This window comes from Nilaparvata lugens, chromosome 2 (genome assembly GCF_014356525.2).
Source record: "Nilaparvata lugens isolate BPH chromosome 2, ASM1435652v1, whole genome shotgun sequence".
Taxonomy (NCBI): Eukaryota; Metazoa; Arthropoda; class Insecta; order Hemiptera; family Delphacidae; genus Nilaparvata; species Nilaparvata lugens.
In genome coordinates this window covers 91835886-91862214 of record NC_052505.1, presented here as the reverse complement: position 1 = coordinate 91862214, position 26329 = coordinate 91835886, and the positions used below count along the sequence as shown (strand labels likewise).

Here is a 26329-nt window from a genome sequence, read left to right as displayed (position 1 = left end):
AGACATTTTAGCTTTGTTTAGAAGAGTAGCTTGTTGGAGTGGTTGGAAAGCTCTGCGCTACTGGAACTAAATTGGTTGCTCACAAAGTGGAAAGACAACAAGCTACGAAAATCACGATAAACCGTGACTTACTTAGGAGCCAATACTTTCTATAGTGAGGTCCACGTAATAATGGCGGTGGAGAAAGGAGAATAACGTCGCCGATCCTCTGTCTTGTCAATGCCTTCTATAGACGATAGCTGATTCAGGTTTATTGATGTAATATTAACAGTTAATTATCGTTTAGAATGATAAATTATAGTTTATCAAGCAAGGAATTATATTTTTCAATAATTTCATGCTGAATTTCTATAATCAAGATTAAATATTCTGTTAATTAATTATATTTCTACATTGTTGGAGAACTATCTGGTAACAAAGCAAAGCGAGTAAGAGATAGCGGTATCCGCTTTGTTGAATGATAGACAAGGATAGTAATACAATTGCTAAAAAAAACTCTGCCATTATCATATGGACCTCATTATAAATGGATTTCTGAAACTTTTGCATTTTTGAAGAGAAAATGGAAGAAGAATACTTGTAAAACGGACTTTCAAATTTTTGAATGAAGGTAACTATTATTGAAGACCGGGAATGGCATTTTTTATAGATCAGATACTTTTTTATTATTCTCACCTTACCGCAGTGCCCAGTGTAAGCTGGTAAATTAGAATATTTTATTTCATAATTTATTCAGTAGGTTACTTGAAAAAAGACTGCAACTTGGGAAACAAAGACTTGCTTGCACATCTATCCAATTTAATCATGATTAACCAATCCTATCAATGGTTACTAGGGATCTGATCATTATTTTTTAGATAACAGTTATGTAATTTAATTTAAATTAATTTTAATAGGTATACTGCAAGTGCAACTGGAAGCAAGACTTTCATAGTCATTCAACTATGAATTTACTAGATGACATTCAATTATCTAATATTCATGATAGTCATTCTTTTCCATTGAAGTGGAACTTCAATATAGTATATATAGGCAAAATCTAAAGGGACCGCTCAAAAATATACTATTACAAGGTCTGTACCACGGTATTTAGATGGAATACTTCTTCTATATACCGTGGTCTGTACTAAATCTTTTTGTGTAGTGACAATTTTCTTAGTCTTTTCATTTAATCTGTACTAAATCTGGGTGTGGTTTATGGACATAGTTATGATTGCGTTATATGGACATTTCAAGGGAGCGCAGAAAAAATGTACTATAACGGGGTGTACGATATCGATGCTCCACTGGAGTACACCCCGTTATCGTAGATTTTTCTGCAGTTCCTTTAAACGGCCATATAGCTCAAGGCTATGTCCATAATATAGCACACCCTTATCAAGCACAGACCTCATAGTAGGCTACATTTTTTGAGCGGCCACTTGTGATGTAAGCCTACTATATCGAGGTTCCACTGTAATAAGATTTCATAGAATTCCCATTTGAGTATGGGATACACATTTGAGTACCTATCTTGAGTTACAACACAACTCCAAAAATACGGTATTTGACAAGCCAGATGTTGAGTCATTTTTTTTGGAATGTACCTTCAAAATCCAACTTGACGATTCTCAATAATCAAAAGTTGAAAAATGTTTGAGTGCCTGTCAATCTCTCAGTAAAATTTCCACTAAGAGTAGTCTGTGAGTTCAAAATCATTTTTTTCTAAGAGAAATAGCTTACATCATATTGAATGCATATCAGGGCTATATCAATAAGAGTAAAAACATAGAGGAGCGTCAAAGATAGAATGTAGCAGAGAAGGTAGCTGGGAGTGTATAAGGGGCAAACCACATTAAGCACTTTTTCAGGAGATAACCCACTCAGACAGCTTCCTCCCCTGCTTATTCTAAAAACGCCATCTGAAAAACCGCTTGGTCTGACCCTAAGGGTCAAAAACCCTCAACTATACAGAGTGAGTCATATGTGTAGGAACCCTTCAATAAATTGGTGACTGATGTAGATAAAATACTGTAACTATCAGGATAAGTTATTGGTGGAACCATGGTGGAACGATGAAGGTAGCTTTTCAAGATTAAGTGTTGAATGAAATGCATGTATTTAGATGGGTCAAAACATATACAGCTTTATCGATTTACATGCATGAAGCTCAAGCTTGAAGCTACCTTCACCACTCCACCATGTCTTCACCCTAAGGGTTCTCGCATAGTGAGGAAGTAGAGGTGATGGTAAGAGGCCGAGATAGATGTACCTCAAAGTAGCACAAATACGCATGTTGTGTTGTGGGGCGCCCGCATAGTGAGGAGGTTGAGATATAGGTTTACCACACGACTTATAACACAATATATATGTATTTGTCCCATATCCATTTATAGTTTGTGTAAAACAAGTTGAGACTTGGCCCTCCATCCGAAGAAATTACAGTGTTGCCAAATCGTGTAAAATTGCAACTTTCTCAAATTTCCAATTCAACGTCAGAATTGGATGTGTAATATCATCCCCGATATCCTAGTAGTGCTAAAAAAGTTTCGGCTTGAAAGGTTAAAAGGAAAATTTAACTTTTATGATAAAATTGGAAACATCGCGAAGATTTGTTTTTCTTTTGAATATCACTTCTCTCAGAATCATGTAGCGTCGTAATGAGTAGGTAAAATTTTATATCAAATGAACAGGGAGACTGTCTCCTATTGGTGTCTGGATCATTTTTATCCGACCCATAGTTATTTTTCAATTAATAATTATGTTCGTCAATGTCGAGACATTTCGAGCAGAAAACATGAAATTTTCGACTTGCTAGAAACCTTTTTGTTTCAAAAGATAAGTAGGTGGTGAAAGCGAGAAAGTTTCTCAGAAATAATTGAAATTATTTTTCCAATTGTCAAACATACTCGGAAGAACGTATTTTACACGATTTGGCAACCCTGTAATTTCTTCGAATATGGAGAGCCAAGTCTCAAACTTGTTTTACACAAACTATACCTCTATCTCGACCTCGACCTCTCCCCTCTACCTTCTCACTATGCAAGCACCCTTTAGAATGCATGCATATGAATGTCTCCGCTTCTTTCTACCTTCTATTCACCGTCGCCGCACCACGATGTACTACCACATTTCACTTGAATTTTAAAAAACACTTGTGGAGTGAAAATGCACTTACATTGGTAGTGACGATCGTTTTGACCTGTTGTTGGTCATCTTCGGACTGTCCAACTCACCTGCTCAGAAAACAGAAAAACAGCTCAAAAACTGTACATTAAAAACAGCATTCAACATTTGTACAGACAGTCTGAGGATGACCAAACACAGGTCGATACAATCGTCACTACCAATGTAAGTGCATTTTCACTCCATAAGTGTTTTTCAAAATTCAAGTGTAATTTTAATAGTGAAAAAGTATGGATATGCAACAGAGTAACCACATTTCAATATATGAATCACTTTTCAATACGGTACTACAATCAAATTCCCTCTACCCTCCACCACATTTTAATAGATACATTACTTTATAACCCTCTTACTTAGCTTCTCTGATACCCTCTACACCTTCGCCGCTCCTTTATTTATTTATCCTAATTATCACTATTTATGTATTTTTTGTAATTTCTAATGTTAATTTTGAATATTGTTATTATATTATCGTAGCGGGATTTTTTTGTAATGTTCGTGTTATGATCATTTGTTCTGTTAATCGTCAAAATTTAAAATTCTTATTTTTCGTTGTTTTTTAGTGAAAATGAACTAAATTTTAGAAAAGTGAAACCTTAACCCTATTTCGGACTTATAAAATGTTATTTAAATTTGGGAGAGAAATAGTACAAGGAGTATCCTTAGTTTTTCTCTCCCAATCAGTGCTACTTTGTAAAAATTATAAATAGATAAATAAATTGTTATAAATAGTTGTTATAATCAAGAATGTATTATGTATCTGATTAGGATAGCAACTCTCATTTGTATGAGTACTTTCAAATCAAATCAAATTTATTTCCATTCGAAATACAGTTCACAAACATAAATATAAATTACATTTTATGGAAAAATTAGCATCCGCAAAGAAAGAATCTTAGCGCGGATGCGAGTTGTGCTATTTCATGAAACTAAAATACAATATTACTAAAAATTTAATTATAAATTTGAAAACTAAAACTAAAGTGCATTATTGAAACTTGCTCAAGAACAAATAATAAAACTATTTGATTGTTTATTGATCCTTACTTAGCCTATTTAGTTTCTATGAAATGAACCCATTGGGTGTTGCAATTTTATTCTTAAACTGAATTTGTTTGTTCTTAATTGTTAATTGTATTATCTTTTGTTCCAATTTGTTTGATCCAGCATTGATCATTGAGGCTGTTCGGTACCCTTTTTTCTAAATAGGATAATCTTTTTTAATATAATTGTTAAGATCACTTATAAGAGTGAGAAAAAGTGGCAACTGAGATATTTTATATATATATGTGTTATATATATGCATGAGATGATTCAGGTCCATAGGGGGAATTTTCAACATTATTACTCATCAATGATGGAAAGTTGGACAGATGGTTCCAACTTAGTTAAAAATACGGTTTCTATACAACGTACGATATAGGTACTCTCATACGCACTTCTTATAAATATCGACTTATGTATTAAGATGACTAGATTAAGTTATTACATTGAACATAACAATAATTAAAAATAAAGAGAAACTGAAAAGGAATTGATTATTTATTATGGTAATTCGTTCAGTCATCCCTTCAATAATAGTGGTCCAGTTGACAGGTATCCATCTTTGCTTTTGAGATGCACTGTTAAGCCTACTTTATTTTAAAATCTCGCTTGTGGAAAACACATTTATACACATTCCATAAATACTATATAATGTCTTACCATAGGCTACTGCATACGGTATCATTAGAATGTGGAAGTCAATGTACATTATTACTTTCAATCCTTATTTTAGAACAAATAAGCTCAAATTTCAAACAGAAACGTACTTCACGAATGCTGTCAAATGCAGTAAGTGATTACTGATCTAATTATAGCCTACTATGATGAATTCGCAAAATATTGGTAACTCATACTTAAATTAATTATGTTTACATAAACGTTATTGCGAATGATAGCTTGATACGTTACCCATCCATCTAAATAAACATCTATTTTCAATATTGAAAATAGTTCTTGATTATTAATATCCAAGTACACATTATCAGAATAGCATTGCTCAGTGATCACACTCTTTAGTAAGTGTTTTTCGTTTTTAGTACAGTATAGCTGGTGTAAAATTCGCATACTTGTAGGCCTATTTGTAAAAATGTCATTCATAAGAATTAAGATTTCTTCTCAATGTAGGTACATACAGAAGCCAGTGTGAAATCAATACTCATAATGATCTAATTTATAGGCTAATAGGTAGCCTACACTTTCAAACACTTGTAAGTCAATACAAGTTTTATTGCAATCAGTTGAAGAATTTAGCTCTGCTAAATATTTGTTGAATTCTCTAATTTATTTTTGAGTTGGCCAAATAAGAAGTACTCAAATGGATATAAATGAAGATCCATTATTTTTTAATTCAAATAATTAAGAATCATTCAACATGATTTAAAATGAGCTTTTTTAATAAAATAAAGCACTCACTTCGTGACTTGAAGCAAAATAGTTTTCAATTTGATGCTTGAGTTTAGTTTTAGGTATTGATCAATGCCCAATGGACAGTCATGAAAAATGAAAAATCTATATTATACATCATGAGAAGAGAGTTAAATATAGGGAGGAATTTGTACCTACAAAATTTTACAAAAACAATTTTTTCTTCATGACTTTCATAAAGAAGAATGAGCTATTATTGCTCTGTTAAAAACAAGTAAAAATTGTGATTGCTTGACAGTAGGTACCAAATTTTTATCTTTCAAGTTAATTACAATGGCGATGATATTGCAGTTTATGATTGTAGGTACCAAAAATTAATTTCCTTCAAGATTTGTGCCCGAAAGCAATAAAGGGTGAATAAAGCTAAAAAATACATCATACAAATCAATGGAATCTCAGTAAAATACAGCTAGAATAAATATACAGCATCCATAAATTGAGACCTTTTTACAATTTGTCTATCAAAGTTCTGTCATTTAGACCGGTAATTATTGTAAGACCTATACATATTATTATTTAAAGTACCGTAACCATTCAACAACAATTTATTTGCATAATTATTTTGATTTTCAAAGTGATCTTAGAAAATTATTACAACCAATTCATTCAAATTGGAAAAACCTGTACATTCTTATTATGTTCTTGATGTTTGATGATTGAACATTTCAGCCTCCTTTACCAGAGGTCAGATCTCCAATATTAAACACTATCAAAATTGATTGCCGATTACTTGAAAACTCTGCGCGTTTAGTTCTTCCAACAAAAAACATTTTCCACACTCACTCTATACAGTTTGGTAACTCAACAAATTTAACAATAATAACTTTAATATACATATACACATAGTTAAAAGTTAATCAATTTGTGCGTTCATGATGTAAACTCATAGGACTATGTTCTCAGTTGTTGTTAGTGCCAGTAAGTTTATTTTTTTACTCATATCTCTAATAATGGTTGGATGTTAATTTGTCACCGATATTGTAATAGATGTGATTTCTACGAATAATTGTTCAATACTTCATACTCTTCAATGCCAATTTCAAAAAAATCAAATAATCAACAGCAGCTTTAGTTGATTAACAATAATTAACAGTTGATCAACAAACAACAATCATGTGTAAAGCAGTAGATTACTAACAGGTGCATTCAAAATGTTTTTAAGTTACCCAAGTTCAAACTTGAATGAAATTGACAATTGTGAGGACCTCTTCATATAGACAGAAACAAACAAATAGATTCTCCTATAAATAAAATAAATAGGTTACCTATAGGTTAGACTTACGCTTATCCTTTCTTTATGATACAGATAATTACAGTATGTAGAAATGAATTGCTGTGATTTTTTTCTCATGCAATTTGTCTAAGCAAAAGTATGCTCATACACATTTTTTTAAAGGATATTGGTTTAATTTTTTTTTCAAGTTCATTATTCATGGTTTGAGTTGATGAAGGTGACCAATACTGATGTTTGCCCCTAGAAGTCCTCATACTTGTATACAAATCCAAATGTGGGTTTCAAAAGTAAAAAGATTATATTTGAATAAAAACGTTTAAGATAAATTTTTCAATTAAATTTACGACACACATATTTTATGTAAAAATTTCCCATCATTCTATGTACAGTAACTATATTACCCAATATAGTAATATGGTTACTGTGATTCCATGCAATTGAAGCAAACAATTTCCACAAAAATTCACAGATACGGTAGGTACATTTCAAGGTTGTGTTTAGGGAAAATCGGATAATTCCCTTTCAATTCTATGGATTTTGTTAACTAAAAGACAAAGATACATTAACATAACGATACATGAATAGTATAATAAATTTTTGGTGTCGTTTACCAATTTTAGTTAGACCCGGGTAACAAATTATTACTTTGGGCATAACAAGTTCCTTTGGTACAACTTAGGCTATATAACTTGGCAACTTGTACAATTTGGGCCTAATTTCTGCCAAGTTCATTGAAAACTAGTTTATCTTTGGTAGGTTCTAATGAGTTATTTTTCAATTATTATAAACAAGAAAAAAAAAAAAAAATGCTTAAAACTGGTAACACATTTCTTTGGGTAGACACTAAATTTGACATTTAGGTAGGTAGGTAATTTTGATACAGTAGGTACAATAATATTTATACTCTCCAGCAGTAGAAGTGAATATACTCATATTTGCTCGTTTAGTTTCATACATTCAACAAAAATAGAGATTGAAGTTGCTTTCCATGACGAAACACTATATAATAAGTGTTACTTGTAAATATTTGAAAAAATATTTTTTGGAGTATTGAGGAATGCATTTCACTCCTGAAGAGGAGCTTCATCAGCCAACAAATCCAACTTATTAAATGATCAACTCAACTTCAAATCGAATGTAATATTTTCCCACGTTTTGGCCACACAGTCCAAACCTATAAGAGCAAGCGCCCCTGGTGTCAGGCTGATGAAGCTGTCGCTCCTCTTCAGGAGTGAAATGCATTCCTCAATACTCCAACAAAAGTGAGTGTTTTTCAAATATTTACAAGTAACACAGTGTCAGAACTTCAACAGAGTTAAAAATAGAGAATTTGGAGCAACGAATGATACTATCAAACAAACTAGACATAATTATTATTAGATAGTAAACAATTTAAATATCTTTGGATTATGCAGACCATATATCTTCAAATGATGAGATTCCACCTCCAATATATTTTAAAAACTTCTAGTAGAATTGAAAACTTTAACAATGATAGTTACTGTAAAGCAATACTGACAATACTACTCAATACCAAAAATAAGGTCTACAATAAGTGCAAAAGCATTCTTTTCAAATACATTGGACAGTACCGTATACTAGCAGATCTTTTTAAAATTGCTTTCAATATTCATCGTAAATGAAGGTACAGTGATATTCATGAAATAGGTAATGTTTCTCATGAATTGTACCGGTTTGAATGAAATCGATGAGAAATTAGAAGGTTTTGATCCAGGTCTTTTACTACCTCGTCTACTGACAAAGTATAATTCATTAAAAGTAGTTCATTGAGAACAATTTCTCAAGAATTGGAGGATTTTATATTTTTACGTTTTCTACTGATTTATATATGTGGAAGCACTATTTACAATCAGAGATACAATGAAATAACTTGGCTTTCAAATAGGCGTGAATAGAATTGAACAGAAATTATCTCGTTAGCCAGTGCTCAAGGTTTCGAAATCTTGAAGAAAAATCTCATGCTCACTCAAAAATAATCTGGAGATAAAATATATGCAAGCAAATATACTCACATGAGATTTGCTGTTTTGCTTCAAGATGATAAATATTTGAATTAAACGTTGACTTATTAATAATGAATACTGATAATGCTTGAAAGTAGATTTACTTGTTTGTGATAATATATTGTAATAATATTTTATATTTTCTTTGGAGTTTCTTTGACAGACACCTTATTCCGCACATATCCTCTACATACTTCCCAGTTATTTTACAAGGTTTCATAATATTTGGAAGACCGAAAATAATTATAGAAATAAGACATGATAAGATTTTGTCTTAGATTGTACGAATTTGCAATAGATATTGAATAAATCGTGTAGCAATGCCAATTTGTGCATACAATTTCTTCATTATGAATACTTGAAAAATTAAACAGTCTCGTATATTTTATAAACATAAATTTCCACATCAATAATAATGTGCAAAATATTTCCTGCTGGTATCTGATTTTGTACAAGCTACAATACATCGTGTAGCAATGCCAATTTGTGCATAAAATTTCTTCATTATAAATACTTGAAAAATTAAACAGTCTCGTATATTTTATAAACATGAGTTTCCACATCAATAATAATGTGCAAAATATTTCCTGCTGGTATCTGATTTTGTACAAGATACAATACATCGTGTAGCAATGCCAATTTGTGCATAAAATTTCTTCTTTATAAATACTTGAAAAATAAAACAGTATCGAATATTTCATAAACATAAGTTTCCACATCATAATGTGTTATATGTTGGTACATACTACTACATAATATGTAATATGTGTAATACATGCTAGACAAATTTATCAAGAGTATCATGCACTTGCAGGATACAATTTAAAAAAAATGAATAGCCATATTAGTATATTTTTATACTGTATTTGTTGTATCTGATGGTATTTTCATGTTGAGAACAGTTAAACATGAATGAAAACTCTCAAAAACTTGAATTTTTTTACATCAATTTAGCATACATTTTAGAGTAGTATTGAATTGCATACACTCTACTTGCGATATTCAGGTCTATGGAATAGTCGGTCTATCTTATTAAATTTGGTACCGTAGTTGTTATTCCAGAGAGAATTGAAACTTTTTGGAATGCATAATGCCCACGTTGACTATTCATCTGCTTGGATGTCAATGAGCTTTTTATAATAAAATGAAATAAAATATTAATGTTTTTCTTGTAACTGTGCGGGAAGGAAAATTTGAAATTAGAATACGTTGAAAACGCATTGGAATTGATGATATTTCAATCTTCAATGATATTTCTTGGTAGGTTTGTAGGCTATTTGAAGTGAATTTATGATTTCTTTACATTTTGTTCTAAAATCTGTACATTCGTGAGTACATTTAGAATTTAAGTTGATTCTTCACTTGTTCAAACTTGTAGAGTAACTTTTTTCATACTTATTCAAACTGGATTATTCATCTATATATTATAGGTATTAGGATCACCGTTTACTCTTTCTTATAAATTACTGAATACATGCATACCCTCATCTATACAAGATCCGTATTATTTAGGCATCCTGCTGCAAATCAAATTTAGTCTATCCTATTACAAATCGTTACAATCATATTCAACAGAATCGGTAAAATTGAAATATAGGCTATCAAAGCAGAGTGAGAGAGATGACATTGAACTAATACAGGACGATAAAGATGGAACATTTTAAAACGATACTGTTTACAATATAATAATTATAATTATTATCCCATGGTTATAATAATAATTATTTATTAATAAAGAGCTACCTCCGTAGGCCAAAATCTGAATCACATTCACTCAATAGGCCCTCGTATATGTTTAATCCTTATAGATGGTACCATAGACACAATGCATTTTAAATTGTAGTTTCCCATCATTCGATATGCACGTGCATATAGCATAAGTAATATTAAAATTGTGTTTTGTTTTAGTATCGTCATTATTGTTATTAAAGCTTTATTTTCAAGATAATATTACTGTATATTACACACATATAACTGAACGCACAAGTCTTTACACAACACATTGTCCTCTGCAGCAGCTACGGTACCTACGTTTATCACTTGTCGAATTCTGATTGAAATAATAGTTATCACTCAACAATAAATTGTCCTGATGCAGAGAGTATCACATGATTTGTCAGATCCAACATCTTCTGCTTCTATCTTCATCCTCCATTTTGTTTGAGTGATTTTATGAGTATTATAATGAAGCTTCACAGCCAATCAATGTCTTCAAATTTGTCTTTCCTAAATTATAATCATCTATCATCTCAATTTGCTTTTTGGAAAGGCTTCTCTTATTCTCAGTTTCTCTACAGCTTATCGCCTGTTTAATCTGTGTTTCATATTACTTTTCATCATTCATTACAAATTTCAAGTAGTTTATAGTAACATTTACATCATATTGTTTCATAATAACTGACAATATTACTTTTTCATTAAGTTTAATTGTTATGACTAGATATTTGTACATAACTTGGTCCAGTATAAAAGAGTAATGAATTATAAACAGACTCTCTCATTAAAAAGAATCAAATTATTAACATTAATACAATATTTTTTAGCATTCATAGCGACGACAGTATCTTTATCTTTGTACAAATTCCATTTTTAAGTAAACGACCTCCAACTTAAATCATAAATAGAACTGAAATTGTTGAACCTCCAGCCAAAAACATAGGGGTAACTGAGATTGCTGGCAACAATTCATAATTTTGTGCAACAGTGTTCACTTTTCAAATAATAATCATCAACAATTTGTGAGACAAAAACAACAACACAATTCAAAGTATAATACAGTACAGATTCGTTGCACCTACTTTGAATAATGCATTGTATACACACATACACACTAAACTAAATCATCATCAATTACCTAGTAAAAAGTATAAAAAGTAACATCTTATTCATTCATTATCATTATTTATAATATGTTATGTATAATAATTTATTTATTTATCATCATGTTGTATGCATGATAAAGACCCAACTAATCAGTTGTTTTTTGTAGTGTGTAACAGTAGCAAGGTGTTGGAACTCTTTGAGAACCACCACTTGCTTGAATTATTTTTGTGATCTCTAAGTATTATTACTAGTATTACAGAGAGTGCGAATTTTATTCGAAATATTCACATATTGTTGCACAGGGCAGTTTAGTACATGTTTAGCACACACCACACACACAGACGCACGCTTAATTTCAAATCGACAGTTTGTTTGAAATTGGCGCCGGCTCCCGAACGTTGGCAACCATGTTTGGGGAGTGGCAGCAGCCATGTTTGGGAAGCCGTTCATTATGCGTTGCTCTGCCGGCGCGTGGTGGGCGTTCCCGAGCCGCTGTTGGCAGCACTGTTGTCGTCGCTGCTGGTCAGTTGTGCCAACTGCTTGTAGGATGTGGAGTTGATGAAGCGCGGATACGAGTCGCGGTGCATGAGGGTGTAGATCTGCAGTTGTGCCTCGTCAAACGTGTGTGGCGTCGGCGAGACCATGTTCTTGTTCACCTGGTCGCGCACCCTCGAGTCCAGGCTCACCTAAAACAATCAACAACAATGTCAACTCAAACAATTTATTTGATTAAAAAAAATTCTTTGCAAATTAGTCTGTCCAATAGGAATTGAGGGGTGTGGCCTATGGCCACACCCACTCTCTGTAAGCCCTGCCCACCTCCAGCCACCAGTCCAGCGTTCAGTCTTAGAATAATAAAATAGTGGAGCAGGGAATGTAGAGTGTATCAGAGAAGGGATCTGAGAGTGTTTAAATGTCTCTGCTTCCTTCCTCCTTCTTCTCATTTCATCATAAATTCATTATTTCCATCAATCACGGCTACCTTCTCGGATACACTCTACCTTCCCCACCACTATGTTTTGACCCTAGGGTGCAAACATGGTGGAGTGGTGGAGGTAGCTTCAAGCTTAAGAGTGTAGCATGTCAAGGCCTGAAACCATGTAGACCTTAAGCTGCGTACAGATATACGCGCCTCCAACCCGCTCCGCGCCAGCTCCGCCCTCGTGCCTCCATCGCACCGCAGTCGCTCCGCCCCCGCTCTGCAGTCGTACCGATCATGAACGTTACAGGAGATGTTAGCTCTTCTCGCGTTCCACTCTTGCTCCCCGGTCGATCATCAATCGATCTGCTCGAGTGACGTTCGGTTGCGGAGCAGAGCGAAAGTCTGTACACACCTTTATTTTTTAGACCATGTAGCATGCAATTAGATGGAGGCGCACTCTTGTGGCAAATAGAGGAGCAGTATGTGCACCATCATTCAATTACATGCATTACATTCTACACTCTCGAGTCTGAAACTGCCTTAGTCGCTCCACTATGTTTTGACACCCTTAGCATATCCATACAGTCATGTAGACATTATCATGACTAGAAGGTAGAAGACACATCATCTATATCATGATTGTAGACTTATCAGGTATATCATACATACATACTTACTCACTTATTCACATAATTTCATTATAATAGCCTACTCAATAATATAATTTCATTACCTATCAGATGATGTATTCACTCCTAGATTGGTAATATTTATTTGAAAGGTGTTCATAGTTCTGTTATAGACTTGAAGACTATGAAGTTAACGATGCAGTAGACTAACACTTATAGAAATTCAGTAAATTAAATCAGTACCACTAAGAATGTGGATTTTTGATACGCAGATATATGTTCAATATTTGGGAGGAATATATTGGAAAAAAGATAGAACGACCAATAAATGAGAAATCTCAAGGCTTTTATGTGCGAGAAGTTTGGAGTTAAAGTGAGAAAAGAGTTGTTGAATGTATACCGGTACCCTTATTCTGGTGAGGATTTTTTTCTGCATTGTGAAATGCACAGAATAAGTAGTATATTGATAAAATGGAACTTGGAAATCAGAATTCATTGACAAATCCATACACCCCTATATATAGGCGGTCATTAGGATGCTGAAAAATGGAATAAAATTAAATATTTGTGTAAATTTTCTAAGAAAGTTATTTTTCACTTTTTGTGTAGTTGAGAAGTTGATATTGTGGTAATTATTCATATTGAATGAAAAAGACTAAGAAATTGACAAAAAAAACACTTATTTATTGATAATTAGAAAGACCGGTTTCGGTTATTACACCATTGTCAATCTCTGATAAACCAAGTTTATCAAATTTAAATAAATCAGTGGTTTTTTGAAAATTTCTTAGTCTTTTTCATCCAAAGTTATTTTTGTTTGATAGAAGAAATCAGTACCATATATATATTGCATGTCTTTACTAAATTTAAGATGTTCTTAACGTCATCAAGGGCCATTGAGGTCATTAGGATGCTGAAAAATGTAATAAAATAATTAAATATTGTGTAAATTTTCTAAGAAAGTTTTTTTTTGTTTGAAAGAAGAAATCAGTACCATATTATGTACTGCATGTTTTCTAAATTTAAGATGTTCCTGACGTCATTAATGGCTATTGAGGTCACATTAAGGTACCCCTTTTGGTTAAAATTATAGTCGAATGGCTAACAATTTAATAGTCATTAGCTCAATGGAATCGTTCTAATAAACCATTTGAACAGACAAGAAAAATCATCTCCAATTTTTGAACTGTAGGTTCAAGTTATCAACTTGATCATTGCAGGCTCTTTTCAACCTTTCAAAACAGTTTAAATATTATAAATACAAATGAAATTACAGTATATTATATGTTACCTCTTTTGGTGATAATATTGAAATGTAGTCTTCATAGATGAACCTAGCTTTTTCTTCTACTACATCCGGATTCGTCTCCTTCTTTAGGTCCTCGCACGCCAGCCAAAATAAAATATTTTCTTCACTATATTCACAGCGTAGAAATTCACGGAATATCTTGCGACCCGCTGCAACAAATCAGAGATAAAATAAAGTCATTATTAAAATTCAATAAATGTTCATGGAAATGTATGAAAATTATTTATTACTACCGGTACAATAGATTTCATCAAATATGATGAATAGATAGCCTAGATATGAGATTGGATTTTTCTTATTTACGGTATGTAGGCTACAGTACGGTACCATAGTTACAATCTTCTAGAAATGTATGAATTTAGGGCTACTTCATTTTATTTATGAAATAGAAATTTATTCTATTATTATTTTGAAATTATTTTAGAGGATTATTTGAAATTTATTTTTATAACCTGCCGATGGTGTGAACACTAAAACTAGGTACGGTACCTTAGTTCTTATATTTTGTATTCTTAATCTATTATGTTATTAATTTCAAAGGTTACTATAATTTTATTTATAAATAAAAGTAGTTATTATATTTATATTATTCAATAACTGTTAAAAAATCAATTAATTATTGATCGAATAGAACTCAGCACAGGTTTTAATACAGTACCCTACAGATATTGTAATATTGGTTGAAGGTGCATTTTCATAAGTAGTCCTAAACAGCATAATTCATTCATTCATTAATTGACAAAATGAATGCAATATATGAGAAGATTCAACAGACAATTTATACAGCCGAAACAGCTTCATCCCAGAATTCAAAATAAACAGTCCCAACCATAATTTCAAATAAAGCTATTTCAGTCTCAAGCAGGTTGAGCTATGTGTTGCAAATTCCAAGTCCCATATAGTTGAGTCATTGTCCCAAATTCACAGGTAAGTTATATTGCGACTAAAATTTTGAATAACCACAAACATATCAGATAATTGAATTCCTCAGTTCAATTCAAGTTATAACAAAAGTAAATAACGGGGCACCGAGCTTCGCTCGTTATTTCTATTTATTGATAAACAGAATAAAATTCTCTAAAATGATCGTGTTTATATTTTACAGCTGTCTATACGTCAGCTTATGAATTTCGGGGATGCGATATTTTGATTTTCCACAGAATCACTCGCTCACTTTTTACTATCCACAGACGACGAAAGTCTCAGCTGATTCAGCCAAGGATGAATTATCCTTTTAATGTCGTTCAGCGAGTTTTCCCAAGGATGAGACCTAGAGCAATCGAATTTTTATATCATAAACCTACTAAAGTACACGAATAAGACCATACCCCCCTAATTTCAATATAACCCCTGCTAAGATTATGGAACCAGAAGAAGGGGCTTCAACATGAGCCTTTGGTAACCATAAATGAAAGAAAAATAAAGTTAACTTAACTAAAAAATAAAAAAAAAACAATATAAATTTGATAATTCTAAATGTATACCTAAATAAAAATAACCAAATATATTATTTAAACTTAAATTAATAGCAATAAGGGTAAAGAACTAAATAAGTGTAAAAAAAATATAGACCTGAAAACACTCGTTCAGGTTATGTTCCAAATTTCGTGAAAATCGTTAGAGCCGTTTTCGATATCAGTTGAACATAAATAACCAGATAACCAGATATAAACATATAAACAGAGATACAGAAGTTGCTCGCTCAATATAATAGGATTATAACAAAAGTGATATTGTAACAATTTGCGGAAATTTCACTCAAACTCCACGGTGAAAATAATATTCCCCCCCAGATTCAGCTACTTCAGCTTCCATTTGTTGTATTATAATTTTCAACATAATATCACAGAATACAGCATATTATATATATTTTTATAATATTATATTGTTTGATTAGGAGCGTAAAATGTCTCATAATGAACTGATGAGAGATAAAATTGATCAATATTGAATGTTCTTTATGGGGCCTGAAATAGAAATCAAATTTATATTTTGATTTTATTAAAGAACTTGTCAATATTGTTGCTTAACGTTTCAAATAGCAAAGCTATTGATATTAGCAAAGCTATTGTACTGTACCGTACATGTCAATATTGTACAAGGATAAATGCATTTTATATAATTGGAAATAAGATTTTCGAGTCTAATTACCTGAACTTCTCATTAATTTATCGAATGATTTCCCCCAGCAACGAACCTCCTCCAAAGACGGTCTGCAACACAAAACACACAATCACAATTATTTCTCTAAAAAAATGATAATAATTATATGAATAGTTCAATATTAGATCACAGTACAGTATATACACTTTTAAGAGAGTTTGTAAAAGAGTGTAGGCCAGTCTTTTATTGTAGAAAGCCTGCCTCACTCCTTAAAATACTTTCAATTTTTTATATTAAAAAAATAATATAAATAAAAATTTATATTAATCTAATTTGTCCTTTGTGAAGAAATAAGTAAGACGACAGTTGTCATTATGCTAGCTTATTTGGAATATATTTATCAGTAGCCTACAGTCAATATCAAACAATATACAGTTCTAATACAGTAATTTCAATTTCTATCTAAATTTGGGAAAGAAACAGTTTTGGACTTTAAGCCTTTTTTGTTCATTTCCCAATCATTCATAGTTGAAAATGATATTGTATGTATCAATGTATAAAAAATACATGAATAAACAATATGTATTTTCTAATGATCAGCATTTATTTTGAAGAAATTTGTGCCTATAATAATTAGATACTTATGACAAAAAACCTCATTACAATTTTTCAATTAAGTAGCCAAAATTATAGATATTAAAAAAAATGTTCTAGGAATTTTAAATAAAAATACTAAGAAATTGTCAAAAACCACAGATTTATTGATAGTTGTTAGAAAGATCGGTTTCGGTTGTTACACCATTGTCAATCTCTGATAAACTATAAACTATAGAGTTTATAGTACATATAGTAATATAAACTCTATAGTTTATAGTTTATATAGTTTATATCAGAGATTGACAATGGTGTAATAACCAATAATTTATAGTAAATATAGTAATATAAACTCTATAGTTTATATCAGAGATCGACAATGGTGTAACAACCGAAACCGGTCTTTCTATCAATAAATCTGTGGTTTTTGACAATATCTTAGTGGTTTTGACAATTTCTTAGTATTTTTATTTAATATGTATAATTACCACAATATCAACTTCTCAACTACAAAAAAGTTCTAGGAATTTCCTTATTTGAAAATTAATGAAGGTTCAAGATAATATATATGAAACTTGTAGGTGTTGGAAATTTGGATTGAAATTGAATTTTGGGAAGAGTAGAAAATTTACATAAAAATAATAAATAGTTATAGAACAGTCAATTCTTTGTTACCGTACATTATTGGCGAATATGGAAATGAGGGCTTTAATAAATTTGTACGTAGAAATAGAATAAATTAAGGGGTGAGTTGGTGTAAACATTATAAAAATAGATGATTGAATAAATGTTTATAGTGTCATTGAAATTTGGAGGGGAATAAAAAATCAACATAAATAAAATATGGAGCGAATTCTTCTGATTACATACTCGAGTGATGGCTTCATAATACATTTTTTCTGTTTCAAAGCAAAGACTTGTAATAAAAGAGAACGTCTGACAAAGGATGTCTAGTTAGAGAATTGGAGAATAGAGAGACCAGTAGTTGCCGTTAAATGGAGCATCTTTTCAAAATTTGTTTTTCTAAAAATAGAAATGCTTTAGAAAGCAGACATGCGACCTATCGACCCGAGAAACCTCCCTCTCAAACTTTCTCTTTCTCTCTCTATCATACTCTCCAAGACTTCAACTCTCTATCTCACTCTCCAAGAGTTCGATCCCATTAACCCTCTCTCTCTATCTGGTACAAACTGGCCTTGTTTTAATAATAATACTAATAATTAAACTTCCAGCCCTGCAGGCCAAAAATAGAAGCAGACCTGATTTATATTCACAAAAAGATTGACTTCCAATGGAATTAATGCATTGTAATGGGAACAGACACGCCAGAACACTATCTGGGTCTCAAATGGTTTAATAGATTATCAATTTTATCATCCAGAGTCACAAATTTATACCTGATATTACTAGTAGTTCTGTGAACAGTAGACCTCACGCAGTATTCTCATCCACAAGTACCTGATTGAAACTATAGACCTTATGGAAATACAGCAATAGACTTGCTTCTCCACACACATCTGTGTAATCACTTGTCAGCTGATTTATGATGAATAATTCTATAGTCTGATTTTTACTCTAATATTGGCGTATGAAGGAGGCTTCTTTTTCCTTTCATATTATCCTTGAAATGCAAAATTTCCAAAAACCTTGTATATACGTCGACGCGCAATTAAAAAAGGAACATACCTGTCAAATTTCATGAAAATCTATTACCGCGTTTCGCCGTAAATGCGCAACATATAAACATTTAAACATTAAACATTTAAACATTTAAAATTTAAACATTTAAACATTTAAACATTTGAACATTCAAACATTTAAACATTTAAACACAAAGGCCCGGTTGCACAAATGCCGGTAAAATTTCAGTCTTGATTAATTTCACGTGAACCAATCAGAGAAGACCATTTTAAAAAGACGGCTTCTCTGATTGGTTCTCCTGATTTAATCAGGATTAAATTTAACCGGCTTTTGTGCAACCGGCACTTAAACATTTAAAGGCCGTTTGCACAGTGAAAACTTAAACTGAATTCAATCAGCTGTTGGCTTAAACTCAAAATGAATCACTTTATAACAGATGATACTTGATATAGATTTAATCCAGTTTAAGATGAAATTTAGTTTAAACTGGCACTGTGCAAACGGCCTTAAGAGAAATGCCAAACTGTCGACTTGAATCTTAGACCTCACTTCGCTCGGTCAATTATTCTTAGGTACCGTACAATAATTATTATATCAATTAAAGAGGTTTACATAGTTTTCTTACAATGTCCGATTTTAATATTTTGTGTCATTGATGATTTTACTAATAGAAAATCTATTTAACATGATATACTATTTAATATGAAACTCAAGTAATTTGTAAGTGATGATAATTTATTGTATTATCATATTTATATGATAGTTTTAAGCTATTAAAAAGCCTAGTATTTGTGAGATGTTAAAAACCTGACAATTGATCACTATATGTGTAATGCATTTTAAAAATCCTTCAACTCCACAAATCAATACAGAAATAATATGGGAAATGAAAAATATCAAATCATGAAAGGTTTTAATATTTAATTTATTTTTTCAGTAGCTAAGTACCTAACTCAAGGAATTACACTTCACTCAGGTACTGAATAAAATATCTAAAATCTATGATATCATGCGTTTTCTGTGTGACCCTAGTCTTCTAGTTCCATTAACACTAAAATTACAAAAAATAATTTATAATCGTCAATAATTTTATTCTTATGGTATGTTTTCTATTGGTTGGTGATAATTGAGCATGTCTTAGGTGTGTTCCGAATGAAGAGATAATAGAGCAGATACTGGAGATTCCAGTAGCTAGAGGAAGCAAGGTATTGCAAGTTATATTCTCTATGTACATTCTACAAACTAATCTCAACTTTTAAATTTGATCTGAAAGTCAGATACGAATGTTCAATTTGAAAGTGGGTGTACACTTGTACTGTGTAGGCCTACTGTGTGAGTATTGTTCAGCGTGATTTTTTGGAGGCTTTAATTTATTACTAGACACGATCTCTCCTGTCAGAAATGATATTCTGGTGTCATGAGTAGTTATTTCTGTGACTATACACTCTGTTTACATGATTGAATTATTCAATCACTCATGGGCTCTCTTGGGTTTATGAAACGACAGCAAACCTTTTTTTTGAAACTTTTACAACATAGAATAATAGATTAAACACACAAAGCTATTTCCAAATCATAGTTAATTGTCCAAATTGGAGTTTAATTATAGCCGCCAACATTACTATTGAAAACTTCAATATTTCAATATTGTATGTATCAATGTATGAATAAATAAATAAATAATTAATTATTTCCAATTCAACGAATGTTGAGAGAAGTGATCTCTCTCCAGCAAGGTTTTTGCCAGCAGTTGATAGGCCCAAGTTTGATAATCTGGAATCATGGATATGAGAAGGCAAAAGTACCTGTTCTCTCTATTCATATCGGCCAGGGACTTTCTTATGAAAATATAGTCTTCTTTTCATGAAGAATTAAACTTTCCTACAAAAATCAATAAATGAACAGTAATAAATCAGTATACAATATTAAACAGTATATTCTTTATTCTCTATTGATTCATTTGATAAGTACATCATCAAAATGATAGGGAGAGAAAAAATAAGGTAACCTTGTGCTATCCCTCTCCCAAATTTAGAAAAGGTTACACACATAGTCTGAAATACAGTAGCTATATGGGTAGTATACCTAGTTACTGTAGTCTGAAATACTGTAGGTTAAGACTTAGTTGTTCACTTAACAAAATTTTCAGTCCTTAATTATTTCTACAAAGTGAATGAATAGTATCATAGTAAACAGTATTTATTGTAAACAAGCAGGAACCCGTGATCAAGGGTCTATTTTAAAACTTGACGTAATGAAATCTTGAAGAATTGGGGCCTATAACCATCCTCGGTTGATAAAGAATCTTTATGCAAAATTTCAAGTTAATCAGTCCAGTAGTTCAGATTAATGAACAATATCAATTTTGTATGAGGGATTTGTTCTATTAAAATATAGAAGTCTTATTTTCATGAGAAATGAAACGTTACTAAAAATATTGAGGATAAATGCTCACATACACTACACATTAGATACCGGTATTATTATCACATGCTCGCCGAAATATGTCTAGTGAAAGGTAGTATTTCTCTTAAAGTTCGTAGAAAGTCCAATTTTCCATTATAAAAAAGCATTTTTCATGACAAATATATATTTTATATTTTTGATATATTGGAATTGTTTACACTCTCCGCATATAGCAAACAAAGCGTTTCCATTATTTTTATGTAATTGCTATATTTATCACATCCAGTCAATTATTATTAACTCTCTTGTATATATTTTGCAGATATCCATAACTTCATCAACAAGTTCTTGAAAAATCACTAGGCTACTATAAAACTGAAAAATCAAAATTGGAATGTGCAAAGGTGTTTTCAGATTTTTCTGAACAATTTGCTTGGATTCTCATGTTTATTGGATCAAAAATAGCGTCCCAAAGTGTGTAAACAATAGAGCTTGGTTTTTCCATTCTTTGCCAGCTCTTTGCTAAAATTTACCTCTGAAATAACAACTGAGTAGAAAGTATTAGAGGTGAGAATGATACACTTCCATGTCAAACATTGTTATCATTTACTGAAACAATAAACACTAAAACTTTTCTTACACTAGTAAAAAAATCAAAATTCAGTTTTTTACAATAAATTTATTCAAGATATTTGGTATCTTTCTAACATTTCTTCAAATACACTCATTTGAACTGTCACAATTGGTTTAAAGTGAAGCATGATGTTGTTGTTTATGGGGATCTCTGTCAGTTTAACGTGAATCTTACTATATGAAATCTAATGAAATGATGTCATTGAAACTAAGACAATACGGTATCACATAGCAGTGAAAATCTCTAGCTCGTATGTGCTACGTATAAAAAATCACCTCAATATTACAGATGGACTAGCCGTCAGGCTCGCTTCGCTCGCCATATCCGTCTAGCCAGGGGGCTCCGCCCCCTGGACCCCTGACTGGATCGTCCAAGAATGAGATCAGCAGGCTCGCCTCGCTCGCCTGCATTTTTCATTTCAACATTTTTATCATATGTTAGGACGATCCAGTCGGGGATCCAGACTAAACGGATATGGCGAGCGAAGCGAGCCGGACGGCTAGTAATATAATATTCCCAGGGGTGGCTCTGATTGAAGTAGCAGTGCCCAATCTATTTTTCCTCGATAAATGCAGTTCAATCTTCAACTTGGTGCCAACCTAACAAAGTCAACTCAACTTAATGCCAACCTGACAAAATTATTAATTTAGTTACCAGTTAACAACTGTTTCGAAGAGGTACTCTCTCTAGATTATATTTCTATATTAACATATGGTATGGACATTTTTCAATTATAATTAAGAGAATAAGAAGAATATACATGCTAAAAGACGAACTTTAAACCCTTAAAAACTACCCTTAGAGTTAAAATATTGCCAAAAGATTTCTTAGCCTCTAAAGGGCCAACAGAACATACCTACCAAATTTGAACGTTTTTGGTCCGGTAGATTTTTAGTTCTGCGAGTGAGTGAGTGAGTCAGACAGTCAGTGAGTGAGTGCCATCAAATGCTTAAACTATTGTTTCTCTATGATAATATGCTCTATAATGTATTTGATTTATTATTTATCTTCCCAGGGTAAATTAATACGGTAGTTTTCAAATTTTATGTTTGAAAAACATGAAAAAGTGTATACTAGTCTAACAAATTATTATCAGAGAATAGATTCTAGTTGTTTTGAAAATAGATCAGAAGTGGTCTCTCTTGGACACTATGTGTGACATTTATTAGAAACTTATTTATAAAATTAAGTACGGTTCTTTCTAAAGCAAAGTGGGTCTATGCTCTGGTCAGTTTCTTATAATGCATAATGTCACCTCAATAACCTCTTCAAAAATGTTTCTGCTTCTGGAAACAACTGCTCTAAAGCATGAAGCTGTAAATAAGGCTAATGTTTTCTATGGTGAGGTCCACTTTATAAATTTGCAGTATTTTATTAACATTGGTGTTGCTATCCTTGTCTATCATTGGACAAAGCAGCTAGCGCTAACTTTTTCTAGCTCCTCACATTTGCCATATTGTTTTTTAACAATGTAGAAATATAATTAATTGACAAAATATTCAATATCAATAATATATTCTCTTGAAGAATGAAATATAATTGATTATTCTAAACAAGAATGAACAGCTAATACTGCATCAGATAAACCGGTATCAGGTATTCTCTATAGAAGGCAGTGGCAAGGCAGAGAATGGGCAATGATGTTCTCCTATCTTTCTCCACTGCCATTATAACGTGGACCTCACTATATTCAAGTAAGAATTATTATTTTTTTATTCAAGTAAGCTACAATATATTCTGGTTTATACACGAATTTACAATAAATTACAGTATAGTAGCTAATTATGCAACAAATTTCACATATATTATGAAAACTTATTAATTACAATGAAGATTGTATGCAACAATAGAATATTGATAATATAGTATTGTAATGTAACTACATGAATCAGAAGTGTTTCAACAATGAATAAATGATAATTTCAATGAATAAATATACATCCCACTATCTATATATATAAAAGCGAAATGGCATTCACTCACTGACTGACTGACTGACTGACTGACTGACTCACTGACTCACTCACTCACTCACTCGCAGAACTAAAAATCTACCGGACCAAAAACGTTCAAATTTGGTAGGTATGTTCAGTTGGCCCTTTAGAGGCGCACTAAGAAATCTTTTGGCAATATTTTAACTCTAAGGGTTGTTTTTAAGGGTTTAAAGTTCGTCTTTTAGCATGTATATTCTTCTTCTCCCAATCTCTTAATATTATAATTGAAATTTCCATATCATATGTTACTATAGAACTATAATCTAGATAGAGTACCTCTTCGAAACAGTTGTTAACTGGCAACTAAATTAATAATTTTGTCAGGTTGGCATTAAGTTGAGTTGACTTTGTTAGGTTGGCACCAAGTTGAAGATTTAAATGCATTTATCGCGGAAAAATTGATTGTGCACTGCTACTTCAATCCTGGGAATATTATATTACTAGCCGTCAGGCTCGCTTCGCTCGCCATATCCGTTTAGCCAGACGTTTAGTCTGGACCCCCGACTGGATTGTCCTAACATATGATAAAAATGCTCAAATGAAAAATGCAGGCGAGCGAAGCGAGCCTGCTGATCTCATTCTTGGACGACCCATTCGGGGGTCCAGGGGGCGGAGCCCCCTGGCTAGACGGATATGGCGAGCGAAGCGAGCCTGACGGCTAGTAAATTATATGTGTTAAGGTATAAGTAATTAGTTGCTTATTGCGTATTATAATTACAAACTTCATTCACTGATATGGGATTAAAGCTTTTTATAATAAAATTAATATTATTATTATGACTATAGTACTCTCTCTCTTGGACACTTTGTGTGAGGCAATTATTGAAAAGTTATAGAGTATGTAGAACCGTCCTTTCTCAACCAAAGTGAGTATATGCTCTGGCTAGATGAGTCCCCTTAACCGTGCATTATTATATTCATGTGTCACCTCAACCTCTTTGAAAAGGGCTCTGTTTCTAAAAACAAAAGGGACTGCTCTAAAATATGAAGCTGTAAATTTGCCTAATGTTCCCTAAATATGGGTGAGCTAGATCATTTTTATAACATATGGGCCAAAGAACCGTCTCAAAGCTTTCTTCTGATCGCTAAATAGTAACAAACTCCGTAGTCTTACTCAAAAATAATACCGAAACGGAGGTTTAAGTTTGTAAGGATATCTTCATAGCCCTAAATATACTCCAAACCCCGTTGTCTTGCTCAAAAATAATACCGAAACGGAGGTTTAAGTTTGTAAGGATATCTTCATAGCCCTAAATATACTCCAAACCCCGTTGTCTTGCTCAAAAATAATACCGAAACGGAGGTTTAAGTTCGTAAGGATATCTTCATAGCCCTAAATATACTCCAAACCCCGTTGTCTTGCTCAAAAATAATACCGAAACGGAGGTTTAATTTTGTAAGGATATATATAGGTAATGTAATATAACTTACAGAGGTTCTCCGTCGCATAGAGCATCTAGGTTGGAGTCTTTGTTTTTCGCGCCGTTTTCTTGGCTATTCTTCACCGCTAAACTGTAAAACAAAAATTATATCAAATCAATTGAAAAATATCATACAGAGAAATAATATACAGACTTGTTCCATATTAGAGGAGTAATTTTCAGAGCAATTGTAATTTACATTCCCTGTTAACAAAATGAGTTTGAAAAGATTTACCAATAATTCAAGATAATATATCGAAATGCGCATAATATAGTGAGTGCATCGTATAACAGCATACACCACAGTGAAACAGCATAATAAACAAACATGAGAAAAAATTAAGAGAGGCCAGTACAATCAATTCATGCAAATGAGCAAATCTTCTTCAATAATTATTCTACCAGATTGAAAACTTCAATAATTATTCTACCAGATTGAAAACTTCAATAGCCTATTAATTTCAAGAATCATAATAAAAATGAATGTATTCGAGATGAGAATACATTAAGGGTCCATAATACATAATATGGATTCATAATATTGAATTGTACAAGATGGTTTCTTCATTCATTCCGACCTCGATAGCAAAGTATTTTGAAATTAAACAACGATAGGTATGCAGTCATTATTATTAATAATACAAAGTACCAGCTATATACGTATAGTAAGTGATGGTTTAATTCACTTATTGATGCTTTAAACAACATGCAAAATTATTATTAATATTGACTTAAGTATCGTTTTTTAATTTCAAAATACTTTGTTATCGCAGTCGGAATGAATGAAGAAGCCATTTTGTACAATTCAATATTGATATGAATATAATCAAGACTTGAATGCTCTGCTGACACTAACACAAATTATTGAAACAATGAGAAACTAGATTGAGTTGTTACATCCTTATCATGAGTCTCATCTATAACTTAACTCTAGGGCGAAGGGTTATAGGTTACAAGTGGA

At 32.0% G+C, this 26329-nt stretch overlaps 2 protein-coding genes across 3 annotated transcripts in view; one reads left to right on the top strand and one right to left on the bottom strand.

The window, feature by feature from the left end:
• Window positions 1-26329, top strand: part of LOC111061043 (semaphorin-1A) — a 530166-nt gene that overhangs the window by 320506 nt on the left and 183331 nt on the right. The gene's annotated exons all lie outside the window — the stretch shown is intronic.
• The window catches only part of LOC120348816 (regulator of G-protein signaling 20-like), a 34491-nt gene continuing 13415 nt past the window's right edge, over window positions 5254-26329 (bottom strand). The window contains exons 2-5 of the mRNA XM_039422109.1: window positions 25379-25459; window positions 16727-16788; window positions 14558-14724; window positions 5254-12401 (exon numbers count right to left, since the gene is read on the bottom strand). Of these exons, the coding sequence (XP_039278043.1) occupies window positions 12165-12401; window positions 14558-14724; window positions 16727-16788; window positions 25379-25459 (547 nt within the window). The 3' untranslated portion in view covers window positions 5254-12164. The remainder of the gene's footprint in view (window positions 12402-14557; window positions 14725-16726; window positions 16789-25378; window positions 25460-26329) is intronic.